This window comes from Schistocerca americana, chromosome X, assembly GCF_021461395.2.
Source record: "Schistocerca americana isolate TAMUIC-IGC-003095 chromosome X, iqSchAmer2.1, whole genome shotgun sequence".
Classification (NCBI taxonomy): domain Eukaryota; kingdom Metazoa; phylum Arthropoda; class Insecta; order Orthoptera; family Acrididae; genus Schistocerca; species Schistocerca americana.
The window spans coordinates 220,060,115-220,083,334 of NC_060130.1; the positions used below are offsets into that span (position 1 = coordinate 220,060,115).

Sequence of the window (23,220 nt, forward strand, 5' to 3'; positions counted from 1 at the left end):
CAACAACACAAACAGCTAAACCATATGATCTACAGCCATTATGTTTCCTGAAGCCATGCAGCTCTATTAAATGGTTTAATTACAGTGGCATATTTGTGCAGAAATTATTCTGCAAGTAAGTTGGCCTGTCTATGGATCTTCAGACGAGGAATACTCAGGAGGATATTGTTATCAGCAATAAATCTGTCATTCTACAGGTCATAGCATACAATATTAAATCTCTTAATTGCAGGGCCACATTTAGGATGTATACACTCCTATGGTGAACCTGTGGTCAGGGAAAATTTTGTGATAACTATCCCATAAACTTGGCATTTTAGAGCAGTTTCATTATTTAATAGTATAAACTTTTACAATTCAATTTATGATTTAAGTAAACTGCTAAAATTAAAAACGAAAATAATTTAAATCATTTACGTAATTGACATGTGTTGTTAACATTACTATGAACTACTATTTTTAATAAAGAACAAAACATGTAAAATCAAAATTTCAGTTTTAAAAGTATCATACTCCATGGGTAACTAAAAGGAAACATATTTATTAGGAAAATTTAAGGTAACAAGAAGAGTTTAACAGCCATGTAAATCTTACTTATATGTAATTCAAAGAAGATACTTTCCAAAATAATCAGCCTTAAAATGAAACTTTCAAATAATCTTATTGGCTAATTGGTTTGCTCGTACACTTCATTCTTATGATGCTATTCATAATATCTTCCCAGATAACTTGTGTTGTGTACCAGCTCAACAGGTACAATACTATGATATGCTGCCACCACATAAACACAACCACTTCCCTGGCATCTTCTCAGTTTCAACCAGAGGTACTCAAAAACTTTCACTGATGAAATTTCATGTAAATGCCATCATTATTGTCAATAATAAGTCTGTCTCTGTAACTCTTCAAGTTAATAAAGTTGCAATCAAGCTTCTAATTGACATAGGGTTGTCAGTTTCAATCATTAATCTAGTGGCATATTGAAAATTAGGTTTGTTGGAGCTGACAGGTTTTGAATGTTCACTGTTCTGTTACAGCAATCTGAAGAGTACAGTGAAAGGACCATTTTCAAGAGATGTTTCTTAGAAACAATTTATGGTACAGGCTGTGTTCATAGTAGTAAATTCAAGTAAAGCAACAAGTTTACTAGGACTGAATGTTTTCAGTGTTTTGTTCTTCATCATTCATGAGGGAGTGAATCAAATATAAACTGAAATTCTGAATGGAAAGTGAAATCAGCTGTTGCAACAATATCAGGAGGTTCTTACAGAATGAGGATGTAGAAGACATAACCAGTAGCCAGCGATTGATGCTGATTCTAGTTGTACAGAAACTGAATTCTCACTATGCACTTCTGGAGATTTCAAAGCATTGGTTAATACTCAGTCATTGACTCATACCCAATTCCCAAGCCAGAAGAACTGATGTCAAAATTAGCTGGTGTCGTGTACTTCACTGAGCTGAATATTAAAGAAGCATACTTGCAAATCTCTTTGGATGAAGACACACAGAGATTTATGGTGCCAAATACTCCATTTGATCTCTACCTTTACAAAAGCTTACTCTTTGGCTTAACCAGTGCACAGAGTTTGTTAAAGCAGTATTTAGAACAATTAATTCAGGACTCTCAGAATGCTATGTAGTACCTTGAGGACAGAATTATCTCAGACAAAACTCCACAGGAAGTCTTACAGAATTTGGAATCTGTTTTAAAAATTTGATATGCCACAAAGTAAGTGGATCTCCTTTCAGTATGAAGTGCAATACTTGGGATACATATTGTCTGCACAGGGCATTAAGCCTATGCTGCAACATGCCAACAAAATTAAAAACTTTCTGGTTCCAAAGGACTTCAAGCAATTCAGTGCAGTATTATGATAAATAAATTATTATAAGAAGTTTATCCCTCATGCATCATCCATCAGTGAACCACTGGACACATTGTTATGTACAATGGACACATTGTTATGTAAAGATACTACATGGAACTGGAACTGTGAATGCCAATGCACATTTAACAACTCAAAACAGTGTTTGCTTGATGCCAAACATTTCACAACATACAGGAGTTTGACAAAAAATGGAAACATCAAAACCACAACACATTACCATTCTTAATATGGTGTAGGAAACCCTTCAGCATTCAAAACAGCTTCCAGTTGTCTCAGCACGGATAAATACAGGTCATGTATGGTTTTCAAGGGAATCTTATACCATTCTTCTGACAAAATAAATGAAAAATATATCTATTTAAAACAGCAGATAAAAATTTGCTTGATGTGTTCCTGAGAGAAAATATCCACTCCTTCCAAATTAACAATGTAAGTGTAGACCAGATGTGGCTTGAATTCAAATAAATAGTATCAACAGAAATTGAGAGATTTACACCAAATAAATTAACAAGCAATGGAGCTGATCCCCTTTGGTACACAAAACAAGACAGAACACTATTGCAGAAACAACAACAAAAGCATGCCAAATCTAAATGAACGCTAAATCCCTAAGATTGCTGATCTTTCACAGGAACTCAAAATTTAGCACAGACTTCAATGTGAGATGCTTACAGTAGTTTCCACAATGAAACTTTGTTTTGAAACCTGGCAGAAAATCCAAAGAGATTCTAGTTGCATGTAAAGTATGTTAGCGGCAAGACACAATCAATGCCTTCTCTATTATGTTCTTATTACTGTCGTTTTATCAAATACATTTGTATCAAAGCCAGGCTACTCCAAGAATTGTTAAAAGCCAATGATAAATTTATCTGGGGTGGTGCTCAACAAGATTCTTTTGATGTGCTGCAAAAACCTCTGACGACTGACCCTGTACTTGGTCTGTATGAGAGAGCACCTACAGAAATACACACAGATGCCAGTGGGTATGAGATCAGTGCTGTTCTGATCCAAATTTTGGATGGAATAGAAGGTTATAGCCTGTGCTTCCAGAACACTTACAAAAGCCAAGAGAAACTGCTTAACTACAGAAAGAGAAAGTCTTGCTGTGATCTGGGTTATGTGCAAATTTCGATAGTATCTCTGTGGAAGGCCATTCACAGTTGTTACAGACCATCATTCACTTTGTTGGTTGAATCTTAATGATTCAACGGGATGGCTCACCAGGTGGGCACTACGACTTCAAGAGTATGACATTATCATAGTGTACAAAAGTGGAAGAAAACACCAAGATGCTGACTGTCTCTCAAGAAACCCTGTGCAAGACCATCACGACTTTGATGAAGATAGTGACTGTCTCGCTGCACTCCAGGATCTCTCTGTTGAGCAGAAGAAGGACACCAAGGTATCTCAAATTATGCTTGCCTTAAATTGTTCAGAGGATGGGAAAGGACAATTTAAGGTAGTTAATGGATTACTTTGCAAGAAAAACTTTGATCCATTTGGAAAAAGGTGGCTACCAGTGATTCCTGAGCACATGTGCTTAGATGTTCTACAGAAATTTCATGACACACCTAAGGCTGAACATTTAGGATTTATTAAGACATATGATAGGACCTGTAAGAGATTTTTCTGGCCAGGTTTATTTAGGAGTGTCTGTCACTATGTGTCACACTGTCAAGTGTGCCAGAGGAGACAAAGACAGTTCCTCAGAGACCACCTGACTGACTCATACCAATTCCACCAGCCGAAACACCTTTCCAGCATGTTAGGATTGACCTCCTTGGATGATTTCCAATGTCTGCTAGTGGCAATAGATGGATTATTATTTGCACTGATTTTCTGACATGCTATGCCATTACAAAAGCCACGAAAACAGCCGAAGCATTCAAGGTAGCAAAATTTATCGTGGAAGACAATTATTAAGACACAGTGCCCTAAGGTCATTAATTACATATCAAGGGAAAGTTTTTCAATCGAATCTTGTGACAGAGATAAACCATCGGTGCAACATTACTCATCATATGACAACTGCGTGCCATCTGCAAACTAATGGGCTTACTGAACGCCTAAATAAGACCTTATCTGACATGCTATCAATGTTCATCATTGTTGAGCAGAGCAACTGGGATGAAGTGCTACCTTTTGTAACGTTTGCCTGCAACACCACCAAAGAAGACACTACAGGATTTATGCCATTTTTCCTGGTGCACGGGCGTGAGGTGACTACGACAATGGACACTGTGTTTCTGTTACATCCTGATGACATGGACAATGACTACATTGGCCAGGTGTTAACCAGAGCTGAGGAAGCTTGGCAGTTAGCATGACTCTGCATGCTACAGGCTCAAGAAAACGATTGCTGAAGGTATGACGCGAGCCACCGCCCTGTTGTCTACCAGACTGGTGACCTCGTCTGGATCTTCACTCCTGTTCAGAAGGTTGGTCTCTCTGAGAAACTCCTCAGGCGCTACTTTGGACCTTATAAGGTTGTAAGACAGTTGTCTGATGTTACTTATGAAGTTGATGTTTTCAACCCCAACACAAGATGACGAAAGATCAGAGATACGGTCCACATACTTCGAATGAAGCCTTATAAGGATCCTGCAACCCATGGTAAATTCAAAGCTCCAGCGACAGGCAACAAGCCAAACGGTGACAAAGAGCATAGCGGCAAAAGAAGTTCTAAGAAGATCTCTGCCAGGGAGAGAATCAGTCATCAGGAGTCAGAGTATGCAGGACTGATGACTCATTCTTGGACTAGGATGAGTAACACCGAGACGCTGTTCTCTTAAGGAGGGAGCAATGTCAGAGAAGAAGACGAGTAGCATCGTGGTGTAGTGGTTATGATCCTAAACTGATGCATGGAGGGTCATGAGTGCAAAACTAACCTTGACTGTACAATTTTAATTTCTATATTCGGTTCGAGTATATTCTAGAAGTATCTGCAAATGTCAAGAATCATTGTACTGGAATGTTCTGTAGCTGTATATATACTGTATGTGTTCTAGCTGTAGGCAGTTCGCTCCACATTCTTGTATGTGCAAGTGCTGAATAAACCTTCTTCTATGTGGCAATATTGTCTCTACTGAGATTGAATTTGAGTGTGATAGTGAAGTTATCTAGCCACATATAACAGGTCTAGGTTAAATCAAGTTAATTGTTGGCTGTTTTTATCAACCATGCGAGTCCCCTGTGATGGTTTTAAGGTCATTGAGAGAAAGTCTATAGTCAGTAGTGCAGAAATAACCAGATCTTGCAATATTAGTTGGAGGTGACTGAGCCATGCTGGCTTGTATCTATATCTGCTTCATGGCCTACTGTCATGACTTCAACATTCTGGCACACCATAAGGTGGCGCGACTGCAGCTGCAAGTAAATTCTTGAGTCTGTAGAAAGATGATGTGTGAAGTTTACAACATCTATCATTGTCATACCTTAGCAGCAGATCTTGCTGACAACGCAAGAAAATTCTGGTCCTACAGAAAATTGCTAAGTGGGTCTAGGGCTTCTATCTAGTCACTCATTGATCAATCTGGTGTGGCAGTAGAAGATAGCAAAACTAAAGCCAAAGTTTTAATTTTTGTATTTAAGAAATTGTTCACACAGGGGAATCATACAAACATACCACTGTCTGACCATCACACAGAGTTGAAAGCAAATATGTCACCAGGCACTGATGGAATCCCAAATTGGTTTTACAAAGAGTACTGTGCAGCATTGGCCCCTGACAAATCTTTCACTCAGCGTGAAGTCCCAAGTGAGTGGAAAATAGTGCAGATGGTGCCTGTATACAAGAAAGGTAAAAGAACAGACCAATATCTTTAACATCAGTTTGCTGTAGAATTCTTGAACCTAGTCTCAGTTTGAATATAATAAATTTTCTTAAGAAGGAAAAGCCTCTTTTCACAAATGAGCAGTTTTAGGAAGCATTGCTCATGCAAAACTCAGATTGACCTTTTCTCACATGAGAGTTAACAAAGGTACAAGCATACAGAATAGATTCCCAGGTATGGGTGTGGCTTGAAGACTTCTCAAGTAACAGAACTTAGTATGCTGACCGTGCCAGCTAGTGTCCATCAGAGACAAGGGTATCAGGAGTGCCCCAGGGATGTGTGACAGAATGGCTGCTATTTTCTATATACATAAATGATCCAGCGGACAGGGTAATCAGCAGTCCACAGTTGTTTGCTGCTGATGTTGTAGTGTATGGAAAGGTGCTGTCATTGAGTGTCAGTAGAAGGATATAAGATAACTTAGACAAAAATTTTAGTGAGTGTAATGAATGACAGCTGGCTCTAAATGTAGAAAAATTTAAGTTAATACAAAAGCATAGGAAAAACAAACCCGTAATGTTTGAGTACAGAATTAGTAGTGTGCTGTTTGACACAGTGAATCAATTAAATATATAGGCATAACATTGTAAAGCAATATGAAATGGAATGAGCATGAAGAGACTGTAGTAGGTAAGGTGAATGGTTGATGTTGATTTATTGTGAGAATTGTAGGAAAGTGTGGTTTATCTGGGAAGGAGGCCACATATAAGACATTAGTGTGACCCATTGTTTAGTAATGTTTGACTGTTTGGAATCTGCACCAGGTTGAAGTACGTGGAGTATGTGTATAGATGCAGATATGCAAAGAGCACTGGTAATAGAGAAATACTTAGAAAAACACTGGAACGATACTGGCTAAATCTCAGTTATGTCAGAAGTACCAGTTAACTCTGCCTCTACAATATTTTCCATGGCCATGGGCATCAGAAACTTGGTCATGTCTGCATAGTGATTTTGTAGGACTATTTATCAGAAGCTACTGCCTTGCCCTCATCTATGCTCTCTTCAAATTTCCATCTGTGATACAGAGGATATTGATATCTTCAACCAGTACCATTCAGGCTCTGTCAGAGGTCTTCTCTATTGAAGGACTGCTGAAATCCATTGTCACTGACAATGAAACACAATTTTCTGTTATGTGTTACTGTGCTCCAAGCATTGATCCACTGTAGGTGAGTGGTTGCCTTTCCCTTACTTTAAATATAATGGAATAATCATTAGGATAAAACTGATAGTGAGGTAATTTTATTGTTACAGAAGTGCAGAATATTAATAATATGCTGATGTTCTATCCATTATAAATCTAAACATTTCTGAATGAAACAGAATGTCAAATGACTAAAATTTCTGGATCTATATGTGTGAATTCTGTACCATAATCACTGTGGTTGCCAGAAATAGTAAAACATATTTGCAGCAATGTCTTTCCATTTCATTATATGAAATTACTTGTGTTGCTTGTTTGTTCCCATATTTCCTAAAAACATTCATCTGTAATGTGGAAACCTGGAAGTGTATTTCTCTTTTGATTGTCTTGTAACAAAAGTACACTAGCTGTTTAAGTCTTAAGACATTTAACCCACAATTTTTTTCTAAAAAAGAACAATAAATGATCTACTATTGGCATCTACTTCACAAAATAAGGATTGATTCCTGAATATCTATCAGCAAACTGATGTTTCTTCATACATTCTTCAAATATCCCATTTATTTCTGATTTGATGTATCGGTTTTTATATTTCAGTCCTCAGTAGAGCACTCTAAATGCAGTACAGGAGGATGAATAAAAGTTAAAGTGGAAACCCCTCATTTACTTGCATGAGAGTGTTAAACTTTAGTTTTATTTGTCATGGCATCTCCTTTAACTACAGAAACAAGAGATGATTTGAAGTCACTATGTATGAGTACAAAAAGGATCTAATGAATAGTCTAATGATTAGTATATTTTATTTAATAATTCATTTTCCACTCAGTTTATTCTGTGCAGCTTTTACATCTTTGAGCATTTAACATGCTACTGATGTCACAGCATATACAAAGCAAGAGATGACACAACAATCCCCATGGACACCAGTCAATGAACTGATTATAGCAGCTTCACATAAAAACATATTTTCACTGAACAATTGCACACTTTTGCAGTATTCAGTAAGTGCACTTGTTTCCAAATTTTTGTGCAGAAGGTGTAGTGTATTACACAACTGTTGCAGTGAATGTTACGAAAAATTTTATTTGCTAATTGTTGTTAACAGGTCATGGGCATGTGAGAAACATTCAATTGAAATGGGTTGACAAGTTATGAGTTTCAAGGGAGTGTCTGGTTTAACTGAGTTACCAGATCATAGGCTTAACTATTAAGTGGTCTTGGCTTTGAAAATTTGTTGATTGCTCTTCCTGTGGCTCATCACCAATGAAAGTTTGAATAATATACACTTCATAGATGGTAATAACATCATAATGAACACTGAATCACACATATTTTGTAATTTCCATAATTCAGTACAATATGTGTTGACCAAAAGAGAGATGGTTCAAATGGCTCTGAGCACTATGGGACTTAACATCTGAGGTCATCAGTCCCCTAGAACTTAGAACTACTTAAACCTAACTAACCTAAGGGCATCACGCACATCCATGCCTGAGGCAGGATTCGAACCTGTGAGCGTAGCAGTCGCGCATTTCCAGACTGGAGTGCCTAGAACAGCTCGGCCACCGTGGCTGGCCCAAAGAGAGAAATAAATGTCAATTGCAGGGCACGTATGCCATGAGACAAAGAATCTGTATTCCCATGATATAATAAAGCGCAATGAATCTGTCATACTCAGCAGTTTAACAAATTTTCACACAGGAATGTTTTAAAAGCAGTAAACATACTTCTTTTTTTTTTTTTAATGGGTGAAGTAGCTGTTGGATCACATCCCCAGGTATAACTTTCTGCAATACTGACTCAGCCTGTAGTTAGTATCATATAATAAAAATATGTATCTATATGCAAGAGTATTTTACATAATGCATAAATCAGTTTGAAAATATATCTGTGAACAATTAGATGCTTGCACAAGGAAGCTGTCAAATTTTAATTACGTTTTATTGTTAACTTTTACACTTTATAGTTGTATTAAGGTGACTTAAATCTAATATAACTGCAGAAAGATGAGTGGATGAATAGTTAATTAACTGACTAAGTAACATTTATCATAAATTCCTTCACACTCTGTATGACTTGATATAGAATTATGCTTAATACTTGACATACATCATACCTGTGATGGTAATTCCCAGTCCATTGCCTCTCTTTGCCAGTTTTATTGAAAAAACACCACTTGATGGTACAACTGAATCTGCAACATCAAATTCTAGTTGCAGAGACAGAAGAGAACCTTCACAGGCATCCTGTAGTATCTGGGTAACAGCTTCAGCAGGCAGGTGTTCTTGGTCAACCATCCTCCCATTCACAAACAGCAAACGGTCACCTATCTGGATGCATCCACATCTATAAACATTGTATAGCAAGAAAGTTTTTCAATTTTTAATAATTTAGAATAAAATAATTGATAAAATACATCAAAAATTAAAATCCAGCATTAGTGCCCACTTATAATTAGTAAACTAGACAGTAAGAACGAGAAGGTTCATTCACGTTGTACCTTGGCCATACTTGGGATTTTAGCACCTATATCCACTGTCTATCTACTTCAATATTGTCAGTAGTAGTCATATGCAGTGATTATTTCATGATTCCAATGCCTTCCACAATGCTTAAGTGCAGTAAAAACATTAGACAACAAATACATTTTAACAAAAAAATCCTGCTTGTTATTTAGAATGAGATTATTTTTTTGAATTGGGAACTAACTAACCCTAATGAATATTGAAAGCATTGACTTAATGAGTTAAAATTTAGCATTCAAATTAAATTTACATTAATAAGATATTATTATATTTGGATACTACATGAACCCTTTAAGTAACAAAACTGTGGACATAATCCAACCCTGAAGCAATATGTCTGATTTCTTTCTGCCTATATTATTGCATAACACTCATAAGCATTGTGAGTGTAGTGACAATGCTGATGTCCAAGAAAACTCTCTTCTCAGTTGGTCAATGTTGACAAAACAGTTTACTCTGCTGGTAGTGTTACTGTCAATGCAAATTATTTCCTAGTTGCCAATGTGTCTCAGCACAGCCTGGATATGTCATTCCTGCTGTATCACAATCATTTTGCATTCCCTTCCCATCACCTTTGTCTGAATGTATATTCATTGCCTCTACAGAACAGAAGATTTTGTAAGGCAAATTACAGAGTTAGGAACCCTTTGCCACTGTTTCTTCTTGATTTTGTTTATTATATAACATTATATTACACTTATGACCTTTGAGATGGGAGGTTATTTTGATTTTAAGTGATAAATGATAGTATATGACTGTGTTATGACATTCATTGTTATATCAAATGATAAGCTACATTTTAAGCTGATCTGATGTTTTATAAATGGCTGAATAAGTGGAACTGTAGGCCAAGCTTTATAATTCAATGTCTAATTTTACACCATATCTCACTGTTCAAACAGAATTAATTACTTGCTCAAGATCCAGTTTGATGTTATCAATTACCATTTCAGCAAATTCCTCCTTGCCAAAGATATTTGTCTGATATGAAGATTCAAAGAGAGAAATTATCAATATAGACTATTTCCTACACAGCATCATAGCAAGCAGCATCTAAGAGGGAAGGATTTTTAAGAAATCAGAGAATGGCTAGAAGTAGTGTTGCACTGACTGCTTTACTCCAGGTTTAGAAAAAATTTCTTCTGATAAAGTAGGGCTCTCAATCATGTAAATTCTATGGCATGTTGCATATGTGAAAATTAATAAGAGAAAAAAATGAATGAGGGAATTGTGGGATAATATTAATTAAAGTCCTTTTGTTTTCAGATTCACACAGTGTATGCGTGGTTTGGTGGCCCAGTGGTAAGGTTATTGTTGATATTTGTTTTATGGGCATTGGCCGATGGTCCACAGCAGAACTCTCTGGCTAACATTTTGTCTTCCCATTCTGGAGACATAACCAGAGGCTTTAAAGACCCAGAAAGCAGTTACAGCCTCAAACAAGCTCAGCAAGATGAACTCCTTATATGTATCCATGCAACAGTCAATATGCATTGTTATCATACTGCAGCCTAAGAGTGAGAAGTCATGCCAACATACAGGATGTTCATTTTAACTGACTTTGCCGGATTTCTTTATGTGGGGATATTTTAAACGTAAGGTTTACCAGAAATTGCCAACAGGCCATGAAGACAAGGTTGAATGCACCAGAAATACCTTTGCTGACGTTCCTGCAGATATGCTTCTGTCCTGTGTATGGCCATTTGAAAAGCAGATCACTAAGTGTATTGAAATTGGTGGTACTATGTTTGAACATTTACTCTAAATGGAAAAGTAGAGCAGCATTTGCCACGAGCCGTGTCCACTGTGACACATCAAGTAGCCCCCTGTTTGATATATTGGAGGAATACAACACTGCAGATTGAGTTTCCAAATAGAAGGTATAGAATACTGGCCTGTCTTACCCTCGCAGCATGGAGGTGGGGTCCCACATGCCACGGGATATTCCAGGGCCATTGAGTAGCATGTTGGAAATTATGATTTTGTACCCATTTCTATTCCTCCAATTGCAGCACCATCTGTGTCAAAACAAAGAAAATGCTTCAGACAAGAGTATGTATATTTTGCCCTAGAATCATAATCTGCAATAAAAAATGGAGTTTAAGATTTCAAAATTGTGCTCTCACCACCCACACACAGGGTGGGATAACGGGTCGAGTATGGTATCATTGCATGTCCACCTCTGAGACAAACAAATTTGAATCATAACTTTTTTTCATCCAATGTGTAGTTCCTGAGATACTTCAATGTCTTCAGTTAAAATGAACACCCTTTATATTATGGTGCTTGCAGTGGAAAAGAGTTGGCACTGTTTGTTTTATTTAGCACTAAGGCCCACAACTTGTCTAATTTCAGTCATTCTTCTTTTCTTTTTAAAGTTGTTTTTGTGCTTTTGCATTTCTATGGTCTCCCTGTATATTATAGCACAGTAATGATTGGATCTTACCAAAACAACACTGTCAGAGAAATGAATCTGGTGGTCCTGTGAACCAGTGCATGATCAGCTGTATATTTACTGTAACTCAACATTGGAGTTCACTAATTTTTTCCAGTATGTGAGTCATATGACCACCAACTCTTACTTTGCATACCTTCTTTTTTAGTTTCATGATATTAAATAAGCATAATTTTAGACTTCTGCACTCCACTGTAGACTCATGCATTTATGTAATTTTAAATTGTATTCTATGAATGACAATTATAACACACAGTAGCCATATAACAGAGGAAGTTTTGCTGTCATTAAGTTTCCTTATGTATTTGAAACTAGATTAGATGCTTTCATTGTTTTCCCTTTCATACTGATTTCTACCTTATCCAATGTACTAATGAAGCCTGTAATTGAACGAAACTGAGCAACAAATAATAATAATGATGATGATGATGATGATGAGATGATTAAATTCACAGGCAAAGAGTTTGACTACATACTGAAGTCTGTTGGCAAAGAATTTTACACAGTTGTAATTTCAGTAGATAGTAAATATGATATCAATTACAGTACCTATTAGAAGTATTTGTCTCACATTTTACACCTTTTCTCCTCACCATCATTTACATAGCCAGAAAAAAATAGTAGTACACCCTTTTAGAGGCTACAATTCAGTTAAGATTGTAGCAGTATGTACAGAGAACATGAAATGATTACAAATCCAGATCAATAGCACAAGTTGTTCTGAAGTACCAGGTATCTACCCATGCCAAAACACTGATATTAGTACGTGGTATGACCTCCAGGGGTGGCAATACAGGCACTGATGCTGGCATCCAGTTGATTGTACAGATGGCGAATACTGTCCTGGGTTATGTTATGCCATAACTGCTTGTCATGTTCATGTAGTTCTGTAAGACTTGTTGGTTGACGAGTTACACAAGTCACTTCTTGTTCCATCATATCCCACACATACTCAACTGGAGACAAGTCCGGGGATCATGATGTCCAGGGGTGTTGCTGCATGTCTTGCAGAGCACATTGAGTTTCACAGGCAGTGTGTCAGTGTGCATTATCCTGTTGGAACAACACATCACCTTCCTGTTGCAAGAATGGCAAAAGAACAGGTCTAACAACCTTCTGAAGGTTCTGGTTCTGTGTGCTGGTTAGCATCCCCCCGAAACAACAAAGGTGAACAAGAATTTTAGTTTCTTGTACCCCAGAAAGTTAAGCCTGGAGTGGGGCCAGTGTGCCTTGGATGACTGCTCTCTATGAGTCAGTGCTCACCAGGTCTACATCGTATGCAGAAACAATCATCACCTGCATGCAGGCAGAATCTACTTTCATTGATGAAGACCACACACCACAGACCATCCTCCAAGAGATCATCTGATGGTACTAGTTGAGCTGTGCAGGTCAACTCTGTGGTGTGAGTGGAAGACAGGCTAGAGGTGTGCATGCCCATTGTCCCACTGATAATAACTGGTTCACAACAGTTTGTGTTGGCACATTTTGGTTCACAAGCCCTCTTATCTGTACAGTGGTAGCTGTACAATCTGCCACTGCTGCCCTTACAATATAATGATCCTGGCAGGTGTCTGTGCTGTGTGGGTGTCCAGAAACTTGTCTACAGGTGTGAGAATATTCATGTGACCACTGATGCCAGCATCGTTGCACAACTGATGCATCACTTACAACTTGTGTGGCAATTCTCCGAAAGGACCATCCTGTTACTCAGAAGGCCACAACTTGACCCCTTTCAAACTCTCTCAGTTGGCTGTAGGAAGCACAAATGCATCCAGCAGCAGGATTGTCTGATTGCTTGCTTCATATGTTTACACCACACTGAGCCTCCTGGCTGTGAGCATTCCCTATTAAAGGGTAGACACACATGGTGCTCTGGTAGCTATGCCACTATGCGGCAGATGATGTTCAAACCACTATCAGTACATCTACTACCCCCACATGGCATATGCCATCATTGGATAAAAATTGATGTCAGCTTTCCAGAGGTACTAATTTTTTTCCAGCAGTGTATATGTTAGTTTTATTGTTTTTAGTGCAAGGACAACACTTCTGCATTAATTACACTGACTGCAGTTTGTAACTATGTTGATAATATAACAAATGAACTATAGCTTAAAGAAGTTCATAACCCTTTAACTGTAATTAAAACTATATTACTAAATGTTTCTGTGTAAGAGTTAGTTGAACTGAAGTCTGGCCCCGACCTCTGTTCAAGCAGCACCAGGAGCGTGGATCACTTGTTTGTCTGTTACATTACAAGTTTCTAAGTAGAAGTGAGTTACTTATTTAGGTTTGCCTGTGTGATTTTGTACTTCAGTCTTAAATTTCTTGTATGGTTATTTATTATTGTGTGTAGTCTTGTATTTTAGTAGCTGTGTAGTGTATATTTATGCCACCTGTACTGTCACTGTCTTTCGTTTTGAACAGGGCAGTGAGCTAGTGATCATTGTAGATAGCTCAGTAAGCCACTCACCTCTTTTCTAGCACCACAAGATGTGTAGAGCATTTGTTTGTGCAATATTGTGAGCTTCTAAGTAGAAGTTAGTTGCTTATTTAGTTTTGTATTTGTGGTTTTGTAGTTTAATCTTAAATTTATTGCATGTTTCTGTACTGTAGATTTCCACAGTCTTTATTATGGTTAGGAAAGGCAAATGCTGTGTTTGTATGTAAGGTGAGTTGGAATCCCTTTGCTCACAGCTCCAGACAGTGCTGTCTTCAGTCATGCAGCTTGTGGTTGTTGCCAGTTGGCATCACATCACTGTGGGAAACTGGAGGTGGGGATCAAAGGGATGTCCATCCACCAAAGGAGACAGGGGGCTACTCATGGTGACACCATCAGTCTGTTCAAAATATTCTTGATTAAACATAAAATAAGTTGAGGAAATAGCGTGCCTGAACAAAGCAGTGATATCATATGAACACTGTATTTCTACTGGACATTCAATGGAGTATGAGGAAACAATGATTTTGTCCACTGCAACGTCTTTCTGGGACTCCATTATTAAAGAATCCATAAAAATATGAGTGGCAGAAAATCTGTTAAACCGTGACAGCGGCTACCAGCTGGACAGTGTATGGAATCCCATCATCTCCACGGTTTGCTCAAATCGAAGACGACAGAGTGGCCGTGGCAAACAGCAACGCAGAGAGTGACTGAGTTCCGCTATTCCACCAACGAGGGCACTGCCGGTGGGCAGTGTGGTTCATCTATCAAGTTTTCGATGCATGCGCGGAATAGTTACAGTATGCTATATATTGCGGAACTGAGGACGTTTTTGCCAGTCTGCGACGGCTCACCTGAAGATGACTGCCAGGTGACCAGTTGAAATATCATGTGAAGTATTGAACGTCGAATGGCTGCAAGCCTGAAATTTGTTTGAACAGTCAATTCGCCGGGAAAATTTTAAAATTAACATCAGACGCCTTTACGGGGAGGAGATGGCCTCACATAGCCGAAGTTTCGAGAAGCTACATGGTAAAAGAGCAAAGCTTTTAAGTTCTGTAACCTTTTTATTGAGATGTCGGGACCATGGCATTATACCAAAATTTGCTAGAGTGACTCATTTCATTAAGACCGCTGCTGCATGGAAGATTACTGAGAAGGCTGCTCATGCTATTGTCAAAGAGAGGATTTGCTACACAAGACGAAGGTTAGATGCTATTTCAGCAGAACTTTACCAGTTACATCTGAAGGTTGCGAGGTATTTTTCTCCTGTATCATGGGACTGGGTTGATGGAGTTACTTTGGCCAAGTTCGAGTGGATCCACAAGGATGCTAATTGTTGGCAGATATCAAAATTTGATCGCCTGTTGCCACAGAAGCCATCGCCAGAAGGGGTAATGGTACGATGTTCCATTGTCAATCTCACGGAGAAGAAGTTGGACAACGCTACGCTGTCTGAATTAAGCAAGGGACTAAATTTTGCACCTACACCTACAGCACCGCCATTAATAAGTATTTTGAGTGGTGTTGATGAAGCTGAACGACGTCTTCCTTTGGATGCTGCAGACGAAATAAGAAGGGAAACTTGCCATGCTCTGTTGAAGGCTCCTACTCAGTGCAGTAATTTAACCTCTGCAGAAAGGGCTGCATTACGAAATCTGAGAGAGGACCCTGACATAGTGTTATTGAAAGCTGACAAAGGTAATGCAACTGTCTTGTTACCTCGTGGTGTGTATAAAGATAAGATGTATGGTCTACGTGTGCAACGGAAAACTTCAGCACTATTAAATTCCTCCTCCTTACCGCAAGAGACCATCAAGAGTTTAAGACCACATGGTTGTGTACCTCCAAGACTGTATGGCCTTCCAAAAATTCATAAAGAGGGTCTTCCTCTGCGTCCAATAGTGAGCAACATTGGAGCTCCTACATATGATTTAGCTAAGCATCTCACTTCCTTACTGAGACCTTTTGTAGGCAAGTGCTCACATCACATACGAAATTCAGCTGATTTTATCAATAGACTGGGGGCTCTTTGTCTTAGCAGTGTAGACCTTCTAGTAAGTTTTGATGTGGTCTCACTTTTTACAAAAGTTCCTCTTGCAGATTCTTTGACACTGATTGGTAACATGTTTCCTGTTGATATCACTGCTTTGTTCAGGCACGCTCTTTCCTCAACTTATTTTATGTTTAATCAAGAATATTTTGAACGGACTGACGGTGTTGCCATTGGTAGCCCCCTGTCTCCTTTGGTGGCCAACCTTTTTATGGAGGATTTTGAGGAGAGAGTGCTTGAATCAGCTGCCCTGAAACCAACAGTTTTTTGGAGGTATGTGGATGACACTTTCATAGTGTGGCCTCATGGAGAAGATATATTAATAGAGTTTCTACATCACCTCAACTCCATTCATAGCAACATCTGGTTCACGATGGAAGTAGAGAAAGATGGCTGTTTGCCTTTCTTGGATGTCCTGGTTCGAAGGAAGATTGATGGTTCTCTAGGGCATTCAGTTTACCGGAAACCTACTCATACTGATTTGTACATGCAAGCATCGAGTTGCCATCACCCATCGCAAACCATGAGTTTGCTTAAAACACTTGTTCATAGAGCTCATACTGTCTCAGATCTAGATAGCTTTCCTCAAGAGCTCGCGCATCTAAAGACAGTATTCAGCAAAAATGGGTATTCCATCCGGCAGATTAACAGGGCACTAACAGTTAAAACTAAGAAGCAGGAAGTGAATAAAGAGGAGAACATGCCGGAACAATATTTAGCTTTTCTTCCTTTCGTTGGCAACACTTCATTTAAAATAGCAAGAATCCTCCAAAAATTTCAGGTAAAAGTGGTTATCTGCCCACCATCGAAGATTGCGGACCTTGTGGGATTGGTTAAGGACGATCTGTTACTATGAAAGGCTGGAATTTACAAGATACAGTGCCAATGTGGTATGGCGTACATAGGTCAAAGCACACGCACCGTGAAAGAACACTGCACTGAACATCAACGTTACACTCACCTTTTGCAGCCAAGCAAGTTCGCTATTGCTGAACATTGTATTTCTACTGGACATTCAATGGAGTATGAGGAAACAATGATTTTGTCCACTGCAACGTCTTTCTGGGACTCCATTATTAAAGAATCCGTAGAAATACGACTGGCGGAAAATCTGTTAAACCATGACAGTGGCTACCAGCTGGACAGTGCATGGAATCCCATCATCTCCAAAGCAACGCAGAGAGCAACTGAGTTCCGCTATTCCACCAGCGAGGGCACTGCTGGTGGGCAGTGTGGTTCATCTATCAAGTTTTCGACGCATGCGCAGAATAGTTACAGTACGCTATATATTGTGGATGGAGGACGTTTTCACCAGTCTGCAACGGCTCACCTGAAGATGACTGGCAGGTGCCCAGTTGAAATATCGTGTGAAGTATTGAACGTCGACCGGCTGCAAGCCCGAAATTTGTTTGAACAGTCAATTCACCGGGAAAATTTTAAAATTCACACTTCCATCTTATTTTGAATAGGTACCTGACTCATACAGGTATAGTTAGTGATTGCTTCAGTCTGACTTCAGTATGCTGGTGAAGATGCCCTGAATGAAAAAAAATCACAACACTAGATACAGAATGATACACCAGAGCCATACACTGAACACAATGGTCTCCTCCCTCAGTAGTACCATATGGCTATTGGAGCCCAGTCTTCTTGTGACCATACATTCTCATGACTACCAGTATCAGGATCATGTACAGTGGGTACATTCCTGCCAAATTTCTCTGTAGTGTCACAGAAGGGACATCCAGCTTCTTCTACCCCTATTACACAACCCTGTTCAAACTCAGTGAGGTGTTGATAATTGTGTCTGTCACCTTACAGGCATTCTTGGCTAACACGAACTCACCATGCCAAGTTTCAAAAGTAACTAATCTCACAACTCTTACTGCATGTATTTAAAGCAAATCTGATTTACATTTTCATAGTGATGCTACTACCACCACTAGTGTGAAATTGGAATAAACATCATCTTTCAGGTGTAGAAACATGCCTACTTACTTTTGTTTATTTAGCACAGCTCCTTCTTGGTGTTGTGATTTTCTTTTCATCACTGTACGTTTAAAGTGGTAGACAATAAACTTAACCAAAGTTGTACTAAATGCTTACTCCAAAAATGTTTTTGAGGAAGTAGTTCAGGAGCCCATACAAAGTATAGATGATTGCCATAACATAAGCTCACTGCAGTGAGACTCAGTACCATAACGCCCAAATTGACCAAAAATAAATGCAAAATAGATCTGTTTAGAAAAGCAGATACAATTTTGCTTGACACCTTCCTAAAACAGAGTCTCCATTCCTTCCAAATTATCTATGTAAGTGATGACCAGATAATGCTTAAATTCAAAGAAATACTTGTAGTGTTGGTGGCAACTAAGAGTTTCATGTCATGTAAATTAACAAGAGATGAAACAGATCCCGCATGGTACACAACAAACATCAGGGCATTGTTGCAGAGGCAATGGAAAAATCATACCAGATTTAAATGTATACAAAACCTGTAAGGTTGGTGATGTTTTACAGAAACATGAAACTTAGATCAGACTTGAATACAAGATACTTTTACTAGTTTCCATGACTAAACTCTGAACTCTGGCAGAGAATCCACAGAAATTCTTATTGTAAGTAAAGTATACTCGTGCCAAGACACAATCAACATCTTCACTCCATGATGAACGAACCACTGAAGCAGAGTTACAAAACATGGTTTCCTAAAATTCTTTCACTAAAGAAGATACTGTAAATATTCCAGAATTCAGATCAAGAATAGCTGACAACAAAAGTGATCTAGATGTCGATACTCTCTGTATAGCAAAGTCCAGATTCTATACCAGTTATGTTCCTTTCAGAGTGTTGTTGTTGTTGTTGTTGTTATTGTGGTCTTCCATCCCGAGACTGGTTTGATGCAGCTCTCCATGCCACTCTGTCCTGTGCAAGCTGCTTCATCTCCCAGTACGTACTGCAGCCTACATCCTTCTGAGCCTGCATACTGTATTCATCTCTTGGTCTCCCTCTACAATTTTTACCCTCCACTCTGCCCTCCAATACTAAATTGGTAATCCCTTGATGCCTCAGAACATGTCCTACCAACCAATCCCTTCTTTTAGTCAAGTTGTGCTACAAACTCTTCTTCTCCCCAGTTCCATTCAATACCTCATCATTAGTTATGTGATCTACCCATCTAATCTCCAGCATTCTTCTGTAGCACCACATTTCGAAAGCTTCTATTGTCTTCTTGTCCAAACTATTTATCGTCCATGTTTCGCTTCCATACATGGCTACACTCCATACAAATACTTTCAAAAATGACTTCCTGAAACTTAAATCTATACTTGATGTTAACAAATTTCTCTTATTCAGAAACGCTTTCCTTGCCATTGACAGTCTACATTTTATATCCTCTCTACTTCAACCATCATCAGTTATTTTGCTCCTCAAATCGCAAAACTCCTTTACTACTCTAAGTGTCTCATTTCCTAATCTAATTCCCTCAGCATCACCCAAGTTAACTCGACTACATTCCATTATCCACAATTTGCTTTTGTTGATGTTCATCTTATATCATCCTTTCAAGACACTGTCCATTTCATTCAACTGTTCTTCCAAGTCCCTTACTGTCTCTGATAGAATTACAATGTCATCAGCGAACATCAAAGTTTTTATTTCTTCTCCATGGATTTTAATACCTACTCCAAATTTTTGTTTTGTTTCCTCTACTGCTTACTCAATATACAAATTGAATAAAATCAGGGAGAGGCAACAACCCTGTCTCACTCCCTTACCCACCACTGCTTCCCTTTCATGCCCCTCGACTCTTTTAACTGCTATCTGGTTTCTGTACAAATTGTAAATAGCCTTTCGATCCCTGTATTTTACCCCTGCCACCTTCAGAATTTGAAAGAGAGTATTCCAGTCAACATTATCAAAACCTTCCTCTAAGTTTACAAATGCTAGAAACGTAGGTTTGCCTTTTCTTAATCTAGCTTCTAAGGTAAGTCGTAGGGTCAGTATTGCCTCACGTGTTCTAATATTATTATGGAATCCAATCTGATCCTCCCTGAGGTCAGCTTCTACCAGTTTTTCCATTCATCTGTAAATAATTTGTGTTAGTATTTTGCAGCCATGGCTTATTAAAATGACAGTTTGGGAATTTTCACATCTGTCAACACCTGCTTTCTTTTGGATTGGAATTGTTATATTCTTCTTGAAGTCTGAGGGTATTTCATCTGTCTCATACATTTTGCTCTTCAGATGGTAGAGTTTTGTCAGGACTGGCTCTCTCAAGGCTGTAAGTAGCTCTAATGGAATGTTGTCTACTCCCGGGGCTTTGTTTCAACTTAGGTCTTTCAGTGCTCTGTCAAACTCTTCACGCAGTATCATATCTCCAATTTCATCTACATCTACATCCTCTTCCATTTCCATAATATTGCCCTCAAGTACATTGGCCTTGTATAGACCATCTATATATTCCTTCCACCTTTCTGCTTTCCCTTCTTTGCTTAGAACTGGGTTTCCATCTGAGCTCCTGATATTCATACAAGTGGTTCTCTTTTCTCCAAAGGTCTCTTTAATTTTCCTTAGCCAGTATCTATCTTACCTCTAGTGAGATAAGCCTCAACATCCTTACATTTGTCCTCTGGCCATGCCTGCTTAGCTATTTTACACTTCCTATTGAACTCATTTTTGAGACGTTTGTATTCCTTTCAGCCTGCTTCATTTACTGCATTTTTATATTTTATCCTTTCATCAATTAAATTCAATATTTCTTCTGCCACCCACGGATTTCTACTAGCCCTCGTCTTTTTACCTACTTGATCCTCTGCTGCCTTCACTACTTCATCCCTTAAAGCTACCCATTCTTCTTCTACTGTATTTCTTTCCCCTATTCTTGTCAATTGTTCCCTTATGCTCTCCTTGAAACTCTGTACAACCTCTGGTTTAGTCAGTTTATCCAGGTCCCATTTCCTTAAATTCCAACATTTTTGCAGTTTCTTCAGTTTTAATCTACAGTTCATAACCAATAGATTGTGGTCAGAGTCCACTTCTGCCCCTGGAAATGTTTTATAATTTAAAACCTGGTTCCTAAATCTCTATCTTACCATTATATAATCTATCTGAAACCTGTTAGTATCTCCAGGCTTCTACCATGTATACAATCTTCTTTTATGATTCTTGAACCAAGTGTTAGCTATAATTAAGTTGTGCTCTGTGCAAATTCTACCAGGCGGCTTCCTCTTTCATTTCTTATCCCCAATCCATATTCACCTACTAAGTTTCCTTCTCTCCGTTTTCCTACTGCCAAAATCCAGTCACCCATGACTATTAAATTTTCATCTCCCTTCACTATCTGAATAATTTCTTTTATTTCATCATACATTACTTCAATTTCTTTGTCATCTGCAGAGCTAGTTGGCATATAAGCTTGTACTACTGTAGTACGCATGGGCTTCATGTCTATCTTGGCCACAATAATGCATTCACTATGCTGTTTGTAGTAGCTTACCCAGACTCCAATTTTTTTGTGTACTACTGTAGTAGGTGTGGGCTTTGTGTCTGTCTTGGCCACAATAATGCATTCACTATGCTGTTTGTAGTAGCTTACCCAGACTCCAATTTTTTTATTCATTATTAAACCTACTCCTGCATTACCCCTATTTGATTTTGTATTTATAATCCTGTATTCACCTGACCAAAAGTCTTGTTCCTCCTGCCACTGAACTTTGCAAATTCCCACTATATCTAACTTAAACCTATCCATTTCCCTTTCTAAATTTTCTAACCTACCTGCCCGATTAAGGGATCTGACATTCCACGCTCCGATCCGTAGAACGCCAGTTTTCTTTCTCCTGCTAACGACATCCTCCTGAGTAGTCCCTGCCCAGAGATCCGAATGGGGGACTACCTCCGGAATATTTTACCCAAGAGGACACCATCATCATTTAACCATACTGTAAAGCTGCATGCCCTCGGGAAAAATTATGGCTGTAGTTTCCCCTTGCTTTCAGCCATTCGCAGTACCAGCACAGCAAGGCTGTTTTGGTTAGTGTTACAAGGCCAGATCAGTCAATCATCCAGACTGTTGCCCCTGCAACTACTGAAAAGGCTGTTGCCCCTCTTCAGGAACCACACGTTTGTCTGGCCTCTCAACAGATACCCCTCCGTTGTGGTTGTACCTACTGGTGCAGCTATCTGTATCGCTGAGTCGCACAAGCCTCCCCACCAACGGCAAGGTCTATGGTTCACGAGGGGGGGGGGGGGGGGGGGGGCTTTCAGAGTATGTTGATGAAATAGCTCTGCTTTTAGCAATCATATATAACTATCCATTCGATTAAAGATCCATACTTAATGACTAGAAAGTTGTACAAGTCACACCAATACACAAAAAAGGAAATAGAAGTAATCTTCTGTCATTTATGTCAATATACAGTAGGATGTTGGAGCATATACTATGTTCAGACATTATGAATTTCTTCAAAGAAAACCATTTACTGACACATAATGAACACAGGTTCAGATTTTATTTCAGCTGGATCTTGATTCACATTAAGTGAAGACTACTATTGACAGGGATCTCAAGTTTATCCCATTTATAGATTTCTAAAAGGCTTCAGACGCCATTTCTCACAAGCAGTTTCTAATCAAATTGTGTGCATGTAGAGTATCACCTCAGTTGAGCGATTGGATTTGTGACTTCCTGTCACAAAAGTCACAGTCTGTTTTGACTGACAGGACTGGACTGGGGTTTCCCAAGGAAGTATTATGGGCTCTCTGATGTTCTTAGTCTATATAATTAATTTAGAAGACAATCTGAGCACACCTCTTAAACTGTTTTGCTGATGATGCTGCTGTTTACCACCTAGTTTAGTCATCAG

The 23,220-nt window shown here is 38.7% G+C and overlaps 1 protein-coding gene across 1 annotated transcript in view; it reads right to left on the reverse strand.

Annotated features, from left to right (window-relative positions):
- The window catches only part of LOC124556461 (glutamate receptor-interacting protein 1), a 615,250-nt gene that overhangs the window by 145,770 nt on the left and 446,260 nt on the right, over positions 1–23,220 (reverse strand). The window contains exon 9 of the mRNA XM_047130411.1: positions 8,989–9,218. Coding sequence (XP_046986367.1) covers positions 8,989–9,218 — 230 coding nt within the window. The remainder of the gene's footprint in view (positions 1–8,988; positions 9,219–23,220) is intronic.